A 24317-nucleotide genomic window follows, 5' to 3' on the forward strand; every position below is an offset into this window, starting at 1 on the left:
CAATATACACAGGTAAATCAGCCACCCAGGAGTTTCCAAATCAATAATCGTCATCTAAGAAGAAAACAATATTAATAAAATTATAAAAAATATAAATCAAACAATAACAAAGTGCGGAGCATTATATGAGAATGAACGACCAGTTGAAGAGAGGAAATCTTTGTCATTAAATGCTTTGCACTTAACACATTATTACTGTTATAAATCAAGATTAAGAAATTTTGTTAATGGTGAAATTATGGGTCTCATGGCTTGGGCATAGCAGTGGGGTGGCTAAATCTGACCTGAATCAGAGCAGAAAGAAATTAATGGATCAGATTGGAAACCAGCCCTGTCTTCCATCAACATCAAGCCTGAAAGGGAGAAGGCAGAAGTCTCTCCAGATGGAGAGAATAAAAAAAGATGGAAATGTACTTTAAAGCTAGACTGCCCAAATAGATACTACATTTGAGCAGCCCAGAAACAGGGATTCCAGTGGTAGCCAAGCCTGGGTGGAAGACTTGCACTGAACTATGCTATCTTATTATTCATTTATTAATAAATACAAGTGGTCAAAACTTTTTGAAATTAAGTATTAAAATTTAAAAATGCTCTATTTGAAAATGAAATTTACCACAAAAAAATTGTCAGTTTTAAAAAAAATGTGCATGACATTTCATCAGAAGTGCTACTGAAGATAGTATAGGAATTCTTCATTTACAGAAAACCCTTTAATAACAATTTTGATGTTTCAGTAAAAAAACACCCCAACAATAAGGGTCTGTTCTGAATCCTGCAAAACAAAAATAACTTTGAAATTTTGGTATTTTTCACAATTTCCTCCTGCCATTTTTCACCCACCTCTATCAGTAAAGTCAAGTCCCTGGAATGGAGCAAGTTCTGATGGTAACCAGGTTGTGTGGACTGCGTCTGAGGGCTTGTCTTCACTACCATGCTACAGCAGCACAGGTGCACTGATGCAGGTACGCCGATGTAGCACGTCTGATGAAGACGCACTATGTGGATGGGACAGCACTCTCCCGTCGACGTAATTACTCCACCTCAACGAGAGGCCTAAGCTGGTGGGAGAGCGTCTCCCACTAACAGCACAGTGTAGACACCGCTTTAAGTCAACATAACTTACGTTGCTCAGCGGGTGGCTTTTTCATACCCCTGCACAACATAAATTACATGAACTTAAGTGGTAGTGTAGACGAGCCCTTAGAAAAATCATGTGCACAAAGGCATGCAATGAAGATCAACTGCACTTTAATCCTTATATTTTAATTAGGGCCTGCTCCTGCCAAACCCTTGCTCATAGAAGCCACTTTGTTAAGTGGACATATAGATCTGTGAAACAAAAGACAGTTGAAATGCCAGCTCAAAATGATGAAAGGGAGGGGGAATGCCTGGGAAATCTAATTTGTTGAAAGTCTATTCACCAACGTACCAACCATTACTGAGACAACTGGCCGACTTGTCTGGGCCATCCCCCTGAACACTAAGGCATTATTCAAAGACTTGGAGTGGGAGAATGATCTTGTGGTTGAGGCATTGGACTAGGATTCAGAGATCTGGGTTGAATTCCTGGTTCTGCCACATGCCTTCTATGTGACCTTGGGCAAGCCACAGCCTCTTTGTGGCTGAGTTTCCCTTCTTCAAATGGGGAATAATACTTCCTTTCTCCCATACTGGGTCTGTCTAGTTTATTTAGATTATAAGATCTCTGAGACAAGGACTGTCTCTTACTGTGTATTGGAACAGCATCTAACATATGGGGGCCCTGACTGTGGGCTGGGGTCTTTACAATTTATTACTAACAATGAGAAGACTTGAGTAAACAAATTCACTGTAGGATCAGGGCCCAAGTGACTCACATGTAGCTTATAGGATATGGACGCAGCCTGCCATTTCTAGAGAAAATCAGAGAAGCAGCAGCAGCAGAAGACTCCAGGAAGTAAGAGTTGGAAAGGGGCCAAAAACAGATCTTGTATCCTGGAGCTTATAAGTCAGTTTCTCTCATTTCTTTTTTCTTCCTTTTTTCCTGCTGAGTCTGACTGCTGAGTGATTTAAATGACGTGGGGAAAGACCTATGCTGTCATGTACTGTAAGCGAGTCTGAGTTAAGAGGAAGACATATTACATGTACTTAATGAGGCAAGAATTCTGATGAAAAACTGCAGGTCGCTTCTCCGTAACTTGTAGGTAAAATATAAATATATAAGGAAGTGTGTTCATTGCTTTAAACCAAATGGCTAATTATTTCTGAGACCATGACAAGGAAGCTGAATATAGGATTCATCTGAAATATAGCCAATGCAGTGTGCACTGCAGTTCTTTTGGGAGAGGACAAGGGAATAGGCTAAGTATAAATATGACCTAGAATTATATTTTGAATCAGGATTTTGCTTTTTTCTTATTGGAGTTATAAAACTGCTCAAAAAGTAGAATTGAAACCATATCACAGGCCACTTGTTTTACTATTATAGCTAAAATAGAAGTAGGAAAATGGGCTTCTTATCAGGCTCATTTGGTTAGACAGAGTTAGAGTTCTCCCTTTTTAAAGGGGAGAACTTGGGTCCTCTGCATCTCTATCAAAAATCTGAGGAACCAGCTTTAGCCTATGGAACTCACTGCTGCAAAATATTTTTGAGGCACATAGCATCTGAAGTCAGACACGCTTGGATAAAATTACAATCCGTTCAGCCTCGTAGGTCCAGGGGTTAAAATAAGGGGAAGCAGGAGGAATGGGACAGGCAATAGGGAGAGGAGTTGAGCACAACTCCCCATCTTTGCTAAAAGCTCTCTTCCTCCCCTTGGCTTGCAATCTCCAACATCTCTCCTTTCTCCTTGCCTACTGGGATGAGACTGCCCCCATCCTATTTCAAGCTACTGTAACCACTGTGTAGGTCATTAGTGGATCTCCTTCTGAAGTCAAAGAAAAAGTTTCCCAGCATTATATTATTATTTATTTGTATTCCCATGGTGGCTAAAAGCCATAGTTAGGATCAGGGGCTCTTTTTGCTGGGCTCTGTGTATAATACAATTAGATGCATTATGGAAAATTCTACTCCTTCCTCTTAATCTTTCATGAATGGCCACACTTAGAACGAGGATACCAGACTAAAAGGAACAATCTGATGCTTCTAAAACATTTTAAAAAATCCAAAAGAGGGACAATATGAAAGAATTATTTCAATAATAAGAATTACTAAAAGTCTAGATGCTTGGAATTTGACATTAACCTCATTTGCCCCCTAATAGCCAAGAGATGGTTATAACACAATTCCTCAAGGGCATATTTTGTACTCTCTGTGCAGGCCTCTTACATTAATGGGAGGTGCACAGCTCAGAGCCCATGAATCAAGCTGATAATATGCCCCTAAGTTATTGTTTCATGGATAGTGAGTGAACTGATGTAATTCCTCTGTTCAGTCAGGAGTTAAAACATGTACAGCAATTCCTTCTTTTCACAATATTCCTTCTCACAAGATAACCATAAGAACAGTTCCCAGCTGGCTAAACCTGACTACAGGTTTTGTTAAGAAAAAAAATGCATGACTTAATTAATGAATGGATCTACTTAAGACTGTCCCCAACCAACTATGGCTGCTCCACCTACAGCTGAACTTCATATGACCTATCTTATGCAAAAAAATTGTAATAACTGTACTAAAAGCTATTACAGAGGAAAGGAGTGCCATGAAGATAAAGTATGACTCAGAAATGCATACAATGCCCTAAAGGAGAAAGCTAAGTAAATTCACATTTAAGCAAGGTTTACTTTTACAGTGGATAGATAGTTGACATAAATTTGTTAAACTGCATAATATTATTTCATCAGCAGTAATTATATTTGGTTCTATGAGTACTTGATTATACTGACTGTGCATTCAATCCACAAATAAATGTCCATAAATAAATCTCAATAGTATCAGAATAAAGTCAATTACTAAGACATTAGCGGAATAAATATTTTTAAGAATTCTACATTTTTATAAACTTCTCCACAATAATACCCAAAAGAGAGACCATGGCACTGATAGCTTTTTGTTTTCAAACTGTACATCTTTACTTAAATCTATAAGTTCAAGATCTTAAAATCCAAGAACAATTTGCCTGTTTTGCCCCCAGCAAGCATAATTCTGCAGTAACCTACTCATTTTACAAGTTTCTCTGTTCTTGTCTAGCGATCCCACGCTAACTGGTTTTCAAATTCACCTCCATCAAACACTGGCAGGTTCAACCCTCCTTCTCTCAACCAGTATTCCCCCAGTAATGCACTGCCACATTACTTGGCAAAGAAAAAGAACTCAGCTCTATTTACATAAACCAAGTACTACATATGTTCATGGACTGACCATGAACATTTTCCAGACCCACACTTATACAATAATAGGGCTCACCTATTCAGAGTGCAAACGTTCTTTCTCTGTATCGGAACAACATCATCTTTCAAATGAGGCTGTTCCAAACAACCTTTGTCCATATGTAGAAGAAATGTTAAACATATCTGGGAAGAAATTCTCACTCCAACTGATGGATGCTATAGGCCCCATCCATATACATGATGGTGAGCTGACACCTCGCTCCCCTTTATTGTAACTTGTATCTTAAGAGTAATCTAGAGAAACCAGACGGACCTGTTGGTCATTAAGTATCACATATAATAACTGGTCATTCATAATGCATCATTTGCCTGAAAAATGCACATAGTGTTCTCTAGTCTTGGAAAACTGGATGCAAGCAATAGCTGCCACAGAATACTTTTTTATCTACTTAAATTGTAGCAGAGAGTCTAATAACTAACACTTAAATTTATATAGCCCTCATAGTACTTTCCAATGATGAATGTGTCATTATTCCCATTTTACAGATAGGGAGACCGAGATGCAAAGAGATAAAGAACATTTTCAAAAGTTGCCTCTGATTCTGGATGCCCAACCTGAGATTTCCCGGCTGTGATTTTCAGAGGTGCTGTGCACCTACAGCTCAATTTAAGTCACTGGGAGATGAGGGTACTCAGCAACTCTGAACAACAGACCTAACATCTCTCTATTTGAGAACTGCAAATCACTCAGAAGCATATAGGAAACACACACCTCTGGGTTTATGCCATTCCTGAAGACCTGCTTGGCTCTTCTGGAGACCTCAGATCCTGGTGCACTAGTTGAGTGTCATGTGACATCCTCTCAGTAAGTGGTAAGTTTAGGAATGGCATTTCAGTAGAAACGCAGCCTCAATGAGCTTTGCTTACAGTGCACAGCCTAAGCAAAGATTCTTTTGGTCCTTTTACAGTTATATATACCACTGTATGCAAACTCTAGAAATTAAATGTTATTTCAAAGAATTTGTCTCTGACTAGGCCAAGGTATGCCTAGTAAATGGCCTATATTTTGCCTGGTCTGATAAACTGATGATTAATTTAAAGTATGCTATCTTGGGAGCCACCAGAGAAATTAATGCTATACACCAATGGAAAGCTTGGAATCCTTTTATTTTTCCCTAGCCTTAGTTATTCATGATATATCACATCTTAAAATGACAACATTGTGATAATCATCTTGACTTTTCCCCTCCTGCTTCAATTGTGACCTTAGTTAGGTGGCTGCTATCTCAAATTGTCCCTGAGTCCTATGAGCCTTACATATTGTCAAATAGTTGTAGTGCTGAAAAGCTCATTGAAGTCAGTGGAAAGACCCCCTCAGACTTCAGTAGGCTTTGGATATAGTCTAAGGTGATCATATGCATTCACAGGGGAAGGAAAGGATGGTTGGCACTAATAGGAGGCATGTTGCTTGTGCCCTGTGCTTTCATCATAGCCTCGTGCTCTGTGACCCAGCTCACTCCAGGAAAAATACAAAATTGAGTCTTTAGCACCATCTAAAACTTCGGAAAAGAAAACAGTTCACAGACAGAATCCAAAGAGCAGAGAATAAACAACCAATGTGCCTAGAGCTATATGTTTTCCAGGATGAAAGTAACCTGGTTCAGGAGTCATCTGCCACAGCAGAGCAGATGACAGGATAGTTTATATGGTATACAAAAGACGTGGTGTACACAATGCACAGATACTATGCAGCAGATGAAAAATATCAGCCAGATCTCTTAAACAATCATTCTGGCTGAAAGAATCTAGAGTCTCACAAATGTAAATTTGCTAAAATAAGAGTAATATGTTGCCTACTTCTACAATAAATAAAAGTGGTTGTCTGCTAAATTTGGGGTATGATACTGAAAAACCTTAACAAGGAAAAGAGAAGCAGAGTATGTAATTCTCAAAGTAACTATGGTGTGGAGAAGAATTTCAGCAGCCTGCCTCATCAAGTACTGACAAATGGAATGTGAGAACTATCCCTTAGATGAAAGAAGGCAGACTGAACAATCCAGCTAATGGGATCGCATTGAGATAATGGGATCACTCTGACTTTTTCTGCTTCTTTTGGTGTATGTCAAAACTTTAATGTTATTTTAAGGCTGTTCCTTTTATTTTTATATTCATTAGCAGTGGGCCAGAACTGGCTTAACAATTTTTGAAGGGATTGAGAGAATAAACACATCTAGACACTATAAAAATTCTGGGGAATACTGAGCCTTCTGCAACAAGACTGCACTGCAAACTTCAGCTGTTTTAAAATTGTGAGAACAAATTTCTCTAGCACTGTTACTGAAGACAAAACAGAAACCTTGGATTCTTTAATATCACGTTAAAAAGATGTTTACTGCTACTACAATCACCTTGAGATGAGAGGGTTACATATGGTTTGCATTCAAATAAGCCCCCTTCTATAACTCTCAGGTAGGCAAGAGAAGGGTGAATAAAATCAAACTGTCCTTCAGACATGGCACAGGATCAGGTAGTTTCAGTGTTCAACATTATTTGCATAATCTAGACATTATGGCTCCAATTCTGCTTCTGCTGAAGTCAATAACAGAAGTTCAGTTGACTTCCGGGTGCGTACTGGGCTCTGTGGTTAATAACTGTGTGACTGCTGAAGATGTAAATGAGTTATGTAGTTAAAATTCTGTGCACTGCAGATCTGCACATCTAGCACATTTGCGGGCACTATAAAATAATGTGATGATAATGATTGCTAGAAATTCTGGACTACTTGTATGACACGCCAGCATCAAGGGGTTAAGAACACCAATATGAGTTTTGGGAGTTTACATTCAACTAAATCATGAGGCTTTTTTAACAAAAGTAAGATGAGATCAAAATGTTCAAATCTAGGAGCCTAATGTTTGGTACCTAAATGAGCAGCCAGTTTTTCAGAGGGGCACTTGCAGTTCCTACTAAAGTCAGCACCTTTGAAAATCAGGCCACAGGCTACTTACTAAGAATATTTCTACACAACAAGTGCTAGAGTGGCACAGCTGCAGTTACACTGCTGTAGAACTGTAGTGCAGACACTTGCTACAGCGACTGAAAGGGTTTGCCCATCACTGTAATACATCCAACCCCTTGAGAGGTGGTAGGTAGGTTGACTGACAAATTCTTCTGTCAACCTAGTGAACTCTACACAGGGGCTTTAGTCAGCTTATCTACATTTCTCAGGGTATGAATTTTGACCCTAAAATTACATGTAGACCAGGCCTTCGTCCTTATAGAGTTAGGTGCCTAACTTTATGATCCAGTTTGAAAATTTTGGTTTTATGGTCAGATCTGCTTGTAAACAGATCTTTAAAAAAAGCCTTAAAATTCTTTAGATTTGATAACACAGAATTCAATGTGACTGTTCAGAGCAAGCAAACATCTTCATTGGCTTCCAAAGTTATGATTTTCTACCTCATGAACTTTTATTGACTAATGACAGGTTGAGTACCCAAATCAAGTCTTGTTTGGCATACATATTAATCATTTTGGAGTGTTAGCAGTTATCTGTCTAAAAAGCTGTGGGCAGAATAAAAGCATTCCAAATTGTAATTGTCTACGACTTCAAGACTGATTCCTGAAGTCACAGGAAACCTATGGACATGACAACTCTGACACACTGTTCACTGAAAAACTGGGGTCAGTGAACCCCTGCTTATAAACCTGGAGATCAGCTAAGATTACTTTTATTATCTACCACATCGTTAGTTTAATGATACTAGTGATTACACATAGATAAGCTTAAGAGATACTATTGTTGTCTCCTGTCTTATAACAGTAGGTATCCTACTGTGACTTCACACTGGTCAGTCCCTAAACCACACTTTTCTTTCTTACTAGTCTACCTTAAAAGAATAGGCTAATAAAATAAAAATAGCTTTTCTGATGCAAGCCACTGAAATACTAACACAAAAGCAAAACAGTACGAACAAAATATTAGGAATGAATACTCCACAGTATTTTTTCTCTTGGTTTTCCAAGAAAAAAAAACAGAAAAAACAAATGACAATCCCAAATAACTACTGTATCTGTAGTTAGTCTAATGTTAATTGAATCTTATTTGAGCATACTGGCCCAAACCCAACAACATGGAATTCAAATATAATGAACAGATTAAAAGGGAGAGTTTGCTGTAGTTGTATGATTGCCACTAAGAAGTCAACATTTGCCAACAAATTTTACACAATTGTCACAGTTATTTCCTAACTCAAGTAAATCTGGTATTTCAGATTTTGCTGTGTGTTATGTGTGGCAAACACTATTGGCCACTACTGAGAGGTGTGGACATAAGTTGACCCCTGTTGCAAGTCTGGAAACAACCAAGAAGCCAGACATTACACAACAGTATTTAAATTCCTAGGCACAAAAAATAACCCCCACATGAAAAATGCAGCCTTAAAGATAGTAGGCTGTGGGGGTGGTGGTAAGCATATTCCCTTCTTGGTTTTAGTGCAGACATACAACCCACCTGGAATGTAGGCTCAAGAATTGTGGAAAGAAAAAGAATACAATTGTACACTGAGTTTAGTCATCTGTTTAAGGCTACAAAAATGAGGCTGATACATTTAAGAGAGTTTTTAATGAGAGATGATGCTACTTAAGCCTGTTGGTGTGGTGTGTGCTCTTTTAGGTGGCATCAAAGCAGGAGTAGGTGAAATTCAAGACTGTGAAATATTTTGGGGCTATCACAAAAAGATTTTTTTTCAGTTTTGACAGAAATATCACCATAATTTTCATCCATTTTTTGTGCTATTTTACTGCTCAAGAACTATCTTCTCACAGACAGGTGTGGCAAAAAGTGGTGTAAAGTCTCACTTATTTGATTTCAGTGATTTTTCCACTTGGAACAAATAATCAAGAACTCATGTGATGAGTGATATCATTTTATAACTGTCAGAGACTATGAGCAAGGAGGTATTGTGTTTACAAACCAAGGAAGTAGAAGTGGAAGATTTTCTTTTCTTTAACTGCATGCCAAAGCTAAAGCTCCAACACGGTTCACACGGGCCAATCAGTGTGCAACACGCTAGTGGTCACTAGAACGTATGACTCCTCTACTGTAGGCTAATGCGCCATGTAGACAAGCCCTCAGAAACCAAAGAAAAGTCTATAATGGAAAAGCTGATTAAGAACAATAATAGAAAATCACAGAGAAAAAAAGGAAGAGAATTCCCTTAGATGTATAACAGAAAGTTGGTATGAAGGGAGAAATAGAACCATGAAACCACATCAACATCCAATTGCAAACAATTCCTTTGTCAGGTCAACTAATGACCCAAGACAGCTCTTAGATGACCACCTGAAAGAAATCTACAACAGCAAAACTGGCAAAAAATCATTCTTCTAGTTATATTTACTAAAAAGCAAAAAATTTGACATTTTCCCTTAAATAGTTCAATCTGATGAAAGACAGCATATTACAGATGGAGACTGCCTTTTTGATTTAGTGTTGACTGTAAGATAAATGGTAGGTTCCTGCCTTGCAGATTTTATAGACCTGACATTTTTCAGAGGATTTAAAAGTAGGCGAGTACGCAGAATACAAGGTATAAAATGTAACATCTCTAGAATACATAATATTCAGTAAGCAATTAAAATTGCATTATACAACAATTAAGATTTGCATTGAATTGAAACAATTCTTTAAAACTGAGTCTGCAGCAAAGGTAACCAGGAAGTGGACTACAGCTTTCATTTGATTAAGTCTTTGTCACATGAATGACATAAGGCAACTCATTATTCCATCAAGAAGTTGGAAACTTATGAAACACCTTCAGGAAACTATGAGTGCCCTCTCTTGCTCAATGTTTCTATAATTGCTTTAGTGACCCATCGGGTAAAAATTGTGTATTTTTAACAAAGTGAGGACCCAAGCTTACATTCCTTGCATTGCCCAAAATTCCAACTGAAATCAATTGGACTTTACAGATTGAGAATAAACCAAGACACATCACATGGTATCCTGCATAGGTGGTATCTACAATTTTTTTAAATAATGAAAGACAAACAAAAACTCAGCATTTCCTTACACTTCCATTGTTCTATATGAGTTGTGTTGTATCAAATTGCAGTGGGTTAGGCTCCTTCACTGGAAGAGAATAACTCAAGATATATCACATTGTGTCCCACTGCATAATGCATGTAAACAAATACCTCCTCTTCACTTTGGTAGAGCAAAAAAATTATCCTTCCCTCCTGTGCCCTGAAACCATAAGCACAAGAAGAATATTTGGAGGCAGCATGTCTGTACTTTATGGAAAACTAGTCAAGATAGGAAGTTTTTATAGTGTTGAAAAGAACTCCCACAAAATCAGAATGAAAAATAAGAACAGTATTATTTATCATATAATTGTTTGAACTAGTTTTTTATTGTTATTATTCTTTCATGACTACAATCAACCACACTAAAACGCTTTTAAAGCCATTGAGACTGATCTGTACGGGAGAAGAGAAAGGGCAGGAGGGTGGGAAGAAGGAGGAAAGAGAGTCAGCCTTATGTTTTTTTAAGCCACTATAGTTTTTAAGTTAAGATTTTTAAATGTTGACATTTTTCCACATCAGTTTAAAGGAGTGAGAAGCCGAGGAAGCATCTTTGTTGCAGACAAAAAAATCTTGAAAAATCTAAACACAGGAGCCAGTCAGAGCTGAGTTGGCCAGTTGGACAGATTTGCATATTCACAGTACTACTGAGAAATAACCATACATAAATTATGCAAATCTCTGTATTCTGAAGGCTAACACAATGATTGTCAGCCAATTAAAATACAGTCAGGATATGATTATTGAAAAATTGCACACAACTATATACCACCAGAGTCCCCACAATCAATGTGTAGGGAATTGCGTAACTGGACACAAAATCATGCAGTAATGTATCACGTGGTGCACAGATTCCAAGTACTATGATGGGTTGAGGTAATCTTATTTCAGTGTAATAATCCATATTTTGGACCATGAAGCTATAAAATGTAAGTAAGTTAAACACGTACCATAGTACACAGAGCCTGAATTTTGCCAAGAGAGCAAATACTACCCTGCAGAGCATCTTTCTTCTTTTATTTCTCCTGTTACAGTGTGTTTCAGAGCTAATATTAAAAGAAAAATCTAATATGTCTTCTTTACGCTACACTTCTACTTTTGTCACTGGAAGAAATTAACAAAAATTTTGATTCCCTTGTTTTTCAAGTCTATCCATTTTAATCTTTAGGAAGATCAACCTTCATGTCACTGTACAGTTTGCAGAAAAAATATGCAAAACTCCATAAAATTAATCGTTTTTGAGACTGTTTGCTCATGCCACTTAAACTATGAAGCATCAGGAACTGACTTTATAGAAATGCCCTTGGAGTAACTACATCACAAAACTAGGTTAAGGAAATACAATAGCAGGAGAAAATGTAAGGCAAAAAAGAAAGCTATTCAAGTGTGGAAATAGTACCTCCAGCTGCTTTGGGATTAACATTTTAATAAATCTCTTCAGGTGTACTTAACTCTTAAAAGTAACAGGACTGGTTAAAGAGTTGCATTGGAACAATTCACATGAGGAAGTTAACCTGTATTAATTAAGGGGCTGATTCTATTAATAATTACTGCAGGCCCTACTGCTATTATACAGTGAGTTGTTCCACTGAAGTTATCACTGTGTGGTTTTTTAAAACAACCACACTGATGAGTCAAGGTATCTTCTCAGCTCTCTGCCTGGCTATTAATAGCACATTGTATTCAATGACTGTGCAGTATGTAAATCCCTGCACTCTGACTTGCTACTGCCCTCAGGATTCATCACCCGTATGCCAACAACCAACATGTCTGCCTCAGCTTTTCATTTCACATTGGTGACAGAATTATATATTAAAAAAATCTGATTCTAGAGGAACATTAGTTGTAACGCAGTTGTACCACCTGAAAAATATCTGCTCCTTAGCTAATTTGATACAATAAAATCTGTTCATTAGAGCTGGTGAAAATGTTTTGGATATTTGGAAATTTCAGTTATAAGTGGCCAGAAAATTTTGATAGACAAGGTGGGGGAGGTAATATCTTTTATTGGACCAACTTTTGTTGGTGAAAGAGACAAGCATTCAAGCTTTCACAGAGCTCTTTTCAGGAAGAGGTCACGTGAAGAAGAGCTCTGTGTTGGGTTGCCAACTTTTTATTTGCATAAAACAGAACACCCTTGCCCCTTTGAGGCCCTGCCCTTTCCTTGCCCCTGCTCACTCCATCCCCCTTCCCTCTGTCGCTTGCTCTTCCCCACCCTCGCTCATTTTCACTGAGCGGGGGCATGGGGTTGCCATGTGGAAGGGCACGTGGGCTCCAGAGTGGGGTCAGAAATGAGGGGTTCATGATGCAGAAGGGGGCTCTGGGCTGAGGCTGAGGGGTTGGGGTCTGAGAGGGAGTGTAGGGTGAGGGATCCAGGAGGGAGTTTGAGTGCAAGAGGGGGCTCAGGACTGGCGCAAGGGGTCAGGGTGTGGGCTCCGAGTGGGGCTCATCTCAGGCAGCTCCTAGAAGCGGTCAGCATGTTCAGCTCCTAGACACAGGGATGGCCATGGAGGCTCTGCACACTGTGCCCGTATAAAGACACCACCCCCACAGCTCCCAGAACGCATTCCCAGCCAATGGGAGCTATGGAGCTGGTGCCTGGGGGTAGCGCGTGGAGCCTCCCTGATCTCCTCATGCTTAGGAGCCAAACATGCCAGCTGCTTCCAGGAGCTGCTCAAAACCATACAGGCTGTCTGCCTGCCCTGCTGAGCCACCAAACGGACTTTTAATGGCCCTGTCAGCCATGCCGACTGGAGCCGCCGGGGTCCCTTTTCGACCAGGTGTTCTGGTCGAAAACCAGACACCGGGCTATTGCAACCCTAAACCTATGCTCAAACATGGCGTCTGTATGGCCAATTGTCGGTCAAAAAGTCACACTGGTACCGTGTGCAACACCGCAGTGTCGTGTGCTATCCTATGATGCGGGGTGCAACATTATAGTGCTGTGTGCCTATTCTCGAACCTTCTGTCTGGCCAAAAGGTCAGTATAGGGCCGTGTGCTATTAGTGGGCCGTGTGCCACTTGTGTGCCGCGTGCTACTGCAGGGCCGTGTGCTACAAGTGGGCCGTGTGCAGTCTCTAGTGTGCCGGGTGCAGATCCTGTTTACGTAAAGGGCACCAGCTCGGAACCTGGTTGATGAAGGAGCTAGGGACCAATCAGACGCTGACACGAGTAAGAGTCTTCGAATAAAACTAAGTCTCGCACCAAAAATGGCAGGAGTATCCGCGTATTAGCTGAAAGGCCTGATCACCCTTTCAGCTAGGGTCTCCTCCGGATTTTGCCGGCTCGTGTCGTGTCGTTTCATTTTGGTTTTTTGGATTATTTCCCACCAATTCGTCATGCTCTCGGTGTCTGTACTGCTGGTCAGGTGCACTTGGAGTGTGGTATGTGCATTTTAATTTCTGTAAACATTCTGTTTGCTTAGCCGCTTCCCTTTTTCCCTTACTTGGTGCAAAGTTGTGTATACAGTATATGAGAGTCAAATTGTTGTATTGATTGCTATTGTGGTTAGTTGGTGTATTTTACTATATTCGGTTAATGTGTGTACAGTTTACTCAGTTTGTGTACCTGCTCTGGATTTTAGTGAGCAGTTGATTATAAATCGCTTGGTTTCTTGTTGTTGGATGTAAATAGACTGTTTCAACTTGTGTATGGTTTTATTCTGATAGTATTTCTAGTTGATAAATTGCCTCTCCCCGGTTCACGTTGTAACTTATCCCCGTTAATAAACGGCCATGTGGTTTGAAATTTCAATCTGTCATGTTTTGATTTTCCTCTCTCAATCAAAAACTTACTTGAACCTGCATCTGTTTCGGACATGGGCAAACCAAAGTCTGTGTAAGCTTGAAAGCTTGTCATTTCACCAACAGAAGTTGGTCCAGTAAAATACAGTACTTCACCCACTTTGTCTCTCTAATACTCTGGGACCAACCAATATGGCTACAACAACACTATAAACAGAATTTTTTAATAACATTTTTGGTAAAAAGTTTTTCTATTGTAGCACCCTTAAATTATTGTTAAGTTACTGCTGGTGCATTTAAGAAAATAAAACAAACTAAAACACTAAATCCTACATTAAGGCCCAGCCTTGCATTTATTTCTTGGATTGCACTTACTGCCATGAGTAGTCTCATTGCAAGGTAACGTATACTAACATGAGTTTATATATACTTTATATAGTGTGTACAGTTAACAGTAATGTTAACCTACATCTGTTAGGACTGAATGATATGATTATGGAGTGTTACAGTTTCTGATCACCATGTAACTTTTGAAATATGTAAGCTTAATACAATAACCCCCAATGTTTTATAATTTTGCTTTACCTGTTTATTTTTACACTAGTTTTCTGGTTTTGCAGTCCCTGCCTTCAGTTTCTGTTTGAAAACACATGCTCTGTTGCTGTAACTCCACCATCTCCTTGTAACCATCCTCACCCAGCTGCTTACTCCCTAGCCAGAAACTCTTTCATCACCACAACCACCACATAGGGAACTCAGCAGCTTGCCATCTCCTCCATGAGATGTGGTGAGTGTTAAGAGCTGCCCTCAGGAAGCTATTTATATTGCATAACAACACTTCATGACCCTACAAACTTATTAACAATGCTGCATATTCGTATATCCCAAGAAATGGAACTCTTTTTATTACCCAATACCTCCTTTCTGCAGGCATGTGTAGATCTTTTATTACATCAAAGAAAACCACAATAAAGAAGAGTTAAAGTTACAAAGTGAAGCACACAAAATTTTGGAAATGCCAAAATAATCTAGTCCCTTTATGTATATATGTTACGACAGAGTTACAGATCCCAGGGAGCACTCCATCCTGGCCACTCACTAGGACTGCTGTAAAGAAAATGCAAGCCTCTGTGCTCTGGATCCTCCCAAATGCGTTACATTTCTGGTGTCTCAACAGGCTGCAGCACTGGTTTCTCCCGTGGGCTCTCTGGCACATTTTCTGGGCACTGACTCAGTCTGCTACAATTTCTCAGAAATGGGGCTCCTCAGCCCACCTGCTCTAGCTCCCCAGGACCAGCACTGATTCCAGAGATATCTAAGTTATTTAAATACCCCCCTGTCCCAGAGCTCCATCCCAAAGGTGCAAAGCTTCTAATTTATTGTTCAAGTCTCTCAGGACACACAGTAGGTGTAAAGCAGTCAGCAGACACAATTTGCTCAGTCTAACACTTTTATGCTCCTTTATACTTAATCATGCAAAGCAAAGGAGAGCACAGAGCATACCAAACACATATCCCAGCCTTAATTTTTTCAACACTCCAGGCATTCTTTGGGCTTGAGTCTGAGTCTCTTGGGTGCCCAGAATCCTTGGCTCAGGAAAGCAAGTAGTGCCTTGTGCCCCATGCTAGTGCCCTCTTCTTTCTGGACCTCTTATCCAGTTTCTGTGACATTGCTCCCTCTTGCCCCATTTTGCTATTCCTCCGTGGTTCCCCTCATTCCTCCGTGTTTCTTTGTTTAACCCCCCTCATCCCTCCCGGCCAACTGGTCTCTTTTGTTCTAGTCCTGGTAAATTTCCACTACTCTTACCTTCCCACTCTGCCCTTTGGGGGGGTGGGAGGGGAAAGGGGGAGAAAGGGGTTAACTTCAAACTGGATTTCCAAGCCTAGTGCTGCTTTTTAGCTTTATGAGGTCTAAATATTGTCGCTAACTTTAAGTATCTCCTACTATTCCTGTCAGGTGTGTATCTGCTACAAGCCCTTTCAGCAATGGTGGATCCACATACATAATAATAATCCACTCATAAAACAGCAGTTTTTTCATAATACAACTTTCCTGTATCAATCAGAATTCGTAACTTGTACTGATATAGCCACAGTTCATCACAGATGATCTTTAATTATATGATCACATACTGTTTTTTTCTACAGAACCTCAAACTGGTAGTAGTACAAGCTGTTATCCTCTACAGGGACTGGCTGTTAGAGGGCTAAGAGACACACATTTGACCAGCGAGATCACAGCTATATGCTGACTACAGAGAAATATGAGCCTCATTCCCTCCATTGAGCCTATTTTCCCTCCCCAGCTTCTGTTCCGGTGTCCCTCAACTTTAGGTTTTGCTTGAAAACAATTCCATTTTGCAAAAAATTTCAAGGTTCTGAAATTTGTTTTCAATCCAATGCAGAGCACAAATGAGACCTTACAAAAGTTTTTGTGAAACAAAGAAAGGCTCTGATTCATACTAGGGATTTGAACCTAGGTTTCCCACAATCCAGGCCAGTGCCCTAAGCATAGGGCTAGAGAGAGAACATGTCACTTACTCTTGTTTTGACCAGAGTGATCCTAGACCTGAGAAACCTTCCTGATGACATTGTCCTAGAAACTGATATCTTTCTATGAAACATTTTAGTTTTGACAAAACTAAATTTTTAGACTGGAAAAAGTATCAGAGTGGTAGCCGAGTTAGTCTGGATCTGTAAAAGCAGTAAAGAGTCCTGTGGCACCTTATAGACTAACAGACGAATTGGAGCATGAGCTTTCGTGAGTGAATATCCACTTCCTTGGATGCATGCCTGGAAAAAGACTGAAAAAAGTTACCTCAAAAATATTTTGACCAGCCCTATTCAGTCCCTATCCTCTGATCCTCCTGTCCCTGTCCCCTTTCTACCTATTACTCCCAGCCTGCAACTATTCCTCCTCCTCATTCCTTTGCACTTCTCTCTCCTCATTGATGCCTACAAACTAGTAAGAGAACAGTGAAAGCACAAGAGAGAGAGAGTCTTCCTATTTGGTTTTGGTGCCACAAAAGCCCTAGAAGACACGAGGAGCAATGCAACCTTTGCAGCTCTGAGGTGCAGGATGCTCAGTCACTCTCTGGGGATGGAGCATACTCAGTGCAGATGAAAACTTAATTGAATAATACTGCCAGCCTCTATCAAACTTTTATTGAGTATGTACAAACTGCAGTTTTTCAGAGACTTATAACTTGGGCAAATTTTTACAGGGACAGCAAATGGTATACTTCTGGCATCAGAGTGACCACCTCACAAAATTGAAGTCCCTGTTCCAAAGCATGGAGGTGCTAGCGCTTCTCAGTGAAATGACTGTAAGAATTTTTTAACTTTGAAAAAAATAGCATATGTTTCCTTAACCTCTTCTCAGAAATGGCCTGAACTGTTTTAGCTGAAACTTTAATAAATGTCTGTCTGAGGCAGACAGACAGCATGGAAAATTTCAGCTCCAACAGTCTGAGTTTGGCAAAGTTATAACCAACTGAAAACGGGATCTTATAAATAGGACATGTCCTGCAACCTTAATTATGGGGGCCACTTCAGGCACCTTCTATAATATAGATCTGTGTGGAGGTGGAGCTCATCAGCAGCAGGATCTCTCATTCTCTGGGCCCAGAAAAGTCAGCAGCAGATTTTTCACTCCTCCCTCCACCCACACTATCAGAGCAGTGAGAAAGTAGGGCTGGTGAGCATTTTCTCTTTCCATTCCCTAGACAGTCAAAGAATTGGGGACTAGAGCCAAGGACTGTCTTAATTTTCATTTCTCGACTCTCAGATATTAGGGACTAACATAGAATAGGGAAGCAGGACCAACAAGGGAAATCCTGGGTTGTCTGGTCACCCAGTTTAAGCCACTGGGGAGAAAAATGGACTTGGCAACTGTTCAGCAGTTCTGAACTGTGACAACCAGGGTACAGCGTTTGTTACATCCTGTAGTTTCAGCTGTGAAAAGCCCCCCAAGATCAGCCAGTGCTTCAGCTCCCAGGTCCAATATTTGAAATCTGGCGTTTTCTATTCATATTCTTGTGGAAGTTAAATAGAAAGCCCCCGACAACAATTCTGTACTAAAATGTGAAATGCTATTTTGGATTATATAGACTTTTAAATAAAAATAAAATTAAAAGAAACTACTTGTACAAAACTGATATAGATCATGCAATTAAAAATTATGCAAGGAAAGAAAAATATACTTGATAAATTCAAACAATGGAACAATCTGAGAGGATGGACAGTAATGTAACCTTTCTACATAGTGCAAACCTGATTATTCTAACACATCCTTCATCATGTCACTCAAGTATCTATGATTTGCATTAATCCTGAGCCTAAAGGATACAGTTGTGAAAGAATTAGAATAACTCAGCTGGGAACACTAACTCGTAACTGTTATTCAAATTTTTATTTCAGAGTCACATTTGCAGGTTATGCATCAGAAACTGCAATTTTGCTTCTGAACTACAATATAAGAAAAATAAACAGAGCGACAAAGAACTTGCCTAACTTCATTCTGAGCCAACTTTCTTCTGGCTTGTATAACTGAATTTGATTCCCGATATATATTTTTTTCTCATTTCTCTTTCCTTTTAAAGCACGATGGAATCAATTTTGCTCACCCTCAGTTTTCAGAAAACTGAAATTTAAATTGAAATATATTATCAGCTTTGGCCTTTCAAAAAATTTCATTTTCTTTCCTTTCTGAAACTCTCATTCCTTCTAGGAGTTGCTCTCCATGTTCTTTGCATGGGAGCATGGCCTGCAACAGTGCCTTCTGGCAGAGAAACAAATAATAGTTTCAAAACAGCAGCAGCCCGATCACATGATATGCACAGGGAAGAAAAAAGAAGCACTGCCAGGGGCTCAAACATTGAGATATTTAGAAGGGTGGAAGGAAGGGCAGATAGCATTTGTGGCCCAACACATTTGGGATCTGGGAAAGTTGGGAGAGAAATACGTCCCCACTAAACTAAATAGAAAGCTGACGTGGGAGGGAGCAGGAGATGTATTGCTATTGGAGAGTCGGGGAGGGTGCATAAGGAAATATCACTGCTAGGGAAAGGGGCAGTACTCTACCCAAAGTCAGTGCCAGTTAGGTTATAAAGCCACCCAGGAGAAGTGAAGTAACTCCTCTCCTTCATGCCACATGGACTGGCTGCTTCTGTCCTCCTCCCTTGCCAGTGAAAGGACAGGGGTTTCTGCCAGCAAGGGTATGTCGACACTGCAAAAAAACACAAAAACAAAACAAACCATGGCAGTGAATCTCAGAGACCATGTCTGCAGACTCAGGCTTGCACTCTGGATCTAAAAAATAGCCATGTAGATGTTCTGGTTCGGGCTCTGAAGCCCACCCTACTCCCTGGATTTCCTAGCCCAAGCTCCAGCCTGAGCTGGAATGTTTACACAGCTATTTTTTAGTGATGGAGTATGAGCCCTAGTCTGCAGACCTGGGCGCTCAGATTTGCGGTCTTGGGTTTTTTTTCTGAACATACCCTAAATTTCTCCATTCCTAGGTCCCTGTCTGCTAGCATAGCCCATTCAGGACTCCCTATCTTTTGTGAATTTGCTGAGGATGGGGGGGAAGCAGTGAAGGAGGAGAGGGAAAAAAATCACAATGATAGGAAGATTTCCTTCTAGGACTATGTCCTGTGGCTTCCAGACATCTTAGAGGCGCAGGAGCAATCTGTTCCTCCGGTAAAACCAGACTTTTGATTTTCAAAAGTGCTTCAGCTCCTCCTTCACTTAGTAGGCAAATGTAAACATACAGGGGTGGCTCTAGCTTTTTTGCCACCCCAAGCATGGCAGTCAGGCTGCCTTTGGTGGCTTGACTGCAGGAGATCCCCGGTCCCGTGGATTCGGTGGCATGCCTGCGGGGGATCTGCCGGTCCCGCGGCTTCGGCATACCTGCCGCTGAATTGCACCGAATCTGCAGGACCGGTGGACCTCCCGCAGGCAAGTCACCGAAGGCTCCCTGACTGTCACCCTTGCAGGGACCAGCAGGGTGCCCCCTGCGGCTTGCCGCCCCAGGCACGCGCCTGGAGCGCTGGTGCCTGGAGCTGCCGCTGTACACATACACACCTGACCTCCTTCCACATCAATTTTATATCATTACAACATGACTGTGATGAAATTACTTCATCAGTTAGAGAATAAAAATTAGAGAAGAACCAGGCCCTATATAAGTAAGCATATACACATGTACTCACTCACCACTAGATATATATACATACACGGCCACTACACTCCCTCCCCCCACCCTCCCAAGGCTGCAGTTCTCTGACTCGGGTCCTGGTTGTTCTGCTCATGCGCGGCTCTCTGCTTTGGCAGCCCTTGCTTGCTGCCCTAAGGCTCTGAGTGCCAAGAGGTGCTTTCCTGGCTACAGTGCTTGAGGGAGTCTCTTGGCAGGGGCACTGCTGCTCTTTAAGTGCCTTGATGTTACACTGCCGGCAGTTTTTTAATATCCTTTTTCATGCAGTGCATGCCCCTGGAATGGATAATGGTGTTGCTGATGCTCTCTCAATTTCAGGATGACAGATTCCAGGAACTCGACCCACTGGCCAGCAGAGATTCACGAGTGATGTCCCAACAACTGGCTGAAGCTATTCACATCCAGAGGAGACATGCAGTGGGATCAGCTCATACTAGTTTTGCACTCCCTGACAGGCAAGGGCTGGGAGCCCATGTGGACAAGGCTAGAAAGAAAGTAAATAGGGATCACCAAGCTATTCCTGGAGACCTGGAGTTCAGTGAGACAGCATAGGGACATCTGTTTACAGTCAGCCAGAGGTTCTCAGGGAGGATGGCGTACATTTGTCAGATGTAGCAAAGAATCCTGTGCCACAGGATTCTTTGCTGCTTTTACAGATCCAGACTAACACGGCTACCCCCTGATATTTGTCAGATGGAGATGCTCACATATGGCTATGGAATGTAAGGGTGTATATTGGGCAAGTGTTACCATAGATACCATGTGGGGTGGTTGGGTGTGGGAATGGCCAAGCTAGTCACTGGCACCCCCTGTGGCCAGTTTCCAGAACCATTAAGGGAATAAAATGAGTGGATCCCAGAGAGAAAAAATCTGGGATTTTGGTGATGGACCATGGGTGAGACCTTGTGGCCTTCGTGGACTCAGGTCCCCACCCTGATACACCCTCTATCCCTCTTGCATGGGAGAGAGTGCTAAGACTCAGAGAGAGATGAGTCCTGGAGAGGAGAGGACAGTCTATCCCAATTTATGGGTTATGTGGTAAGGAGTCCTGTAATCCCTGCACTGGTTTCAATTAAATTTCTGGTATAGGAGAGTATGGGTGATGGATGGGTAGCACCTGCCCCCCTCCCTCCATTGTAATGTTTAATAAAAGCTGACACCTTCCACTTAATTCCATGCATGTTTCTGTCTTCATTTTGCTGCTGTGTCCACATCAAATGTGTGTGTATAAATATATACACACACATACACCATATATGGTGTTCATGTTATAAATCATTGAGCCATACATTTATACTGCTCCTAGTGTTCATTATTTTCATGAGTCTCATGGTATTTGCTTTTTTTAAATCCCCAGTTCCTGGAGTCAAATGATTATGTGAAAATCTCAACTTCCTTTTAAAAAATGAGTAAGTTTCCTTCATGGTTGCAGAAGAAAGTTTGAAAACATGAACCAGGATCATTCTAAAAGCTCTGATACCAGAATACAAATAACTAGAGGGTTGCACACTTTGTTGCATCTGTAGGCTAAGTGCAGTAACCACACCAGGGCCCCCTTGCATTCCTCCATTCCTCTCCCAAGCTCCCTGTGTGCCACTCCCCACACCCCTCTATTTCAGGGACTTCTTGCAATCACACACTCATTCCAGGGGCTACATGTGCCCCTCATCTCCACCTTCTGTCCTCATGACAGGGGTTCTGTGTGCTTATTTCTCCTTTCTCCCCATACCCCTAATTCTCCCTTTCTCCACCATGCCAGGGGCTCTATGTGCCCCCCCCACATGCCAAGGATGCTGTGCCCACCATGTCCCCCATCCCGATATCATTATGCCTTCTTTCTCCCCATGCCAGGTGCTCTGTGTGCATCCCATTCCTTTTCTGTCTGGGAGAGAAATCTTCTAGGGTGTCAACAATTTTAAGCTGTATTCAGAAGATGGGCAGAGCTGAGGTGGGGAGGTGTTATGTTGAAGGTACTAATGGCCATCATCAACCGCTTCTTTGACCACTAAATAATTACAGACCTTATTAAAGCTGGTGGGTCTGTTAACCAGATGCCAGGGGCTCTGTGTGTCCCCCATTTTCACCTTTCAGTTTTTCCAATTTTCACCAAAATCAGTAGGGTTCTGCCCATAAATACCTAGAACATTTCCTGAAATTTTCAAATTGATCAGATTCAGGATTCAATTACACTGCAGGCATACAAAGAAGCAGACAGAGAAATCCACTTAGCTGAGTGCCCTTGTTTACTTGGCCAGAAAGAACCCCAAAATGTATTGTATTTTTAAAAATCTCATTATTTTGAGCCAATGTGGTGATTTTCTGAGGCCTGACTCATGATGTTTGAATGCTTGGAGTTGCCACACATCTTGGACAGCCTCATCTGCACTCTGTTTGCTAATCCATCCCCACATGGGACATGTGTAACATTCCAAACTTCGAACAGCTTTAGACAGTTGACATTAAAATAAAACCAACCTGCCACAAACGCATTTCCTATTTTCTCCCCATATGTGGGATTCTTTCTACACTCCTTCCCTTAAGAAAAGCCCAATTTCCAGAATGAATATTTTAGTCCTGGACTAGTTATACAATTTCTCATGACCCTTCAAGGAAAGAAATGGCAACCGTATATACACCGTTGGATCTCCAGCTTTTCAGTGGAACACAAAGCACTTGCTAGTTATAGCCCTGGTAGGTCATAAGATAAAATGTATTACTTTCAGTTTAATTATGTACTGAAAAGCTTTTTATGTACTCCCTCCACCCCAACTTATTAGTTATACTTTTTCTTCCTCAGAGGCCTACGCTGGATTTATGTTAATTAGCCTGGTTTTATAGTAGGAGAGAGAAAATATTCAACCCAATAAATATTTTAAAAACCTCAAACATTTCTTAAATATGTTGCCATCCAGAATACATGACAGTGCCCTATAAAGATTTTATTCCCACTCTGGTACTCATTTGGGATGACCCCAAAATCGAATTCTAGTATATCACTCATACATATGGTGGCCATCCCAAACTCATGCTGATAACACTTTTTTCAGTGTTTGCACATATTATATATTTGCATATCTTCAGAATCTGGTCACTTTCTCTCAGTGTTTAATGGCAACAGAGAGATACAATTTGTTATTCCACAAAACTTTCTAGATTCAGCCCCCACTCTGTGAGCACCTTCAGATCGTTTACTGTACTATTTACATTGCACTGAATGTAACCTATTTTGACTTCACAGAATATATAATGATAATGTCTACAGAGGAATGCAACCAAAAAGCATTGGACAATCTGCATACAACAGCCAAACAATGGGGATTAAAACTGGATGAACAAAAGATAAGAATAACAGAAATATCAAAAATCAAGAAACAAGTTAAGTTAGTCATTTATCATGTAGATGCTGAACAAGTAGACAGCTTCTGCTTATTTGGGTTCCATCATAACACATGGCAGCCACTATGACGAAGATATCACGTTGAAAGTTATTGCAGCAGAACGTTTGTGTGCTTGAATAAAAATGTTTGGCACTACAAATCAGTGTCCATGACACCTAAAACCAGATTATATATTACATTAACTTATGTTGCAAAACATGGGTGCCTACAAAGCATCTGGAGCAAAAGCTGCAAACATTTGAAATGAAGTGTCTGTGCCATATTCTAGGCATGACAAGGCTAGATAGACTAAGAAATGACAACATCCGTAAAAGACAAAGTGTAGTGTGTGACTACAATCATCAAAAGCCGCCAACTGCAATGATTTGGCCATGTTACTAGAATGACCCCATACCTATTGCCTAAAATTGATCTCTGTGGAAGAGGTACTCCTGGGGGAATTCTGCACCATTGCACAAGCACAGAATTAATATCCTCCCCCTCCATCCCCTCCCCCCGATACAGAATAATTTATTCTGACAGGTAGGCAAAGGGAAACTGAAATTACACCTTTCTGCCACTAGGGGCTGAT

General features: G+C 40.7%; 1 protein-coding gene across 9 annotated transcripts in view; it reads right to left on the reverse strand.

The window, feature by feature from the left end:
• Positions 1–24317, reverse strand: part of MIPOL1 (mirror-image polydactyly 1) — a 290064-nt gene that overhangs the window by 44350 nt on the left and 221397 nt on the right. Inside the window, exon 12 of one of the 9 annotated variants that reach the window (XM_030559242.1) lies at positions 18562–19361. The exons of 7 other annotated variants lie outside the window; for them this stretch is intronic. In XM_030559242.1, the coding sequence (XP_030415102.1) occupies positions 19238–19361 (124 nt within the window). In that variant the 3' untranslated portion in view covers positions 18562–19237. Of the gene's footprint in view, positions 1–18561; positions 19362–20230; positions 20833–24317 lie in introns of those variants that run through there. One more of the 9 variants, XM_030559243.1, reaches the window with a different exon arrangement.

This window comes from Gopherus evgoodei, chromosome 4, assembly GCF_007399415.2.
Source record: "Gopherus evgoodei ecotype Sinaloan lineage chromosome 4, rGopEvg1_v1.p, whole genome shotgun sequence".
NCBI lineage: Eukaryota > Metazoa > Chordata > Testudines > Testudinidae > Gopherus > Gopherus evgoodei.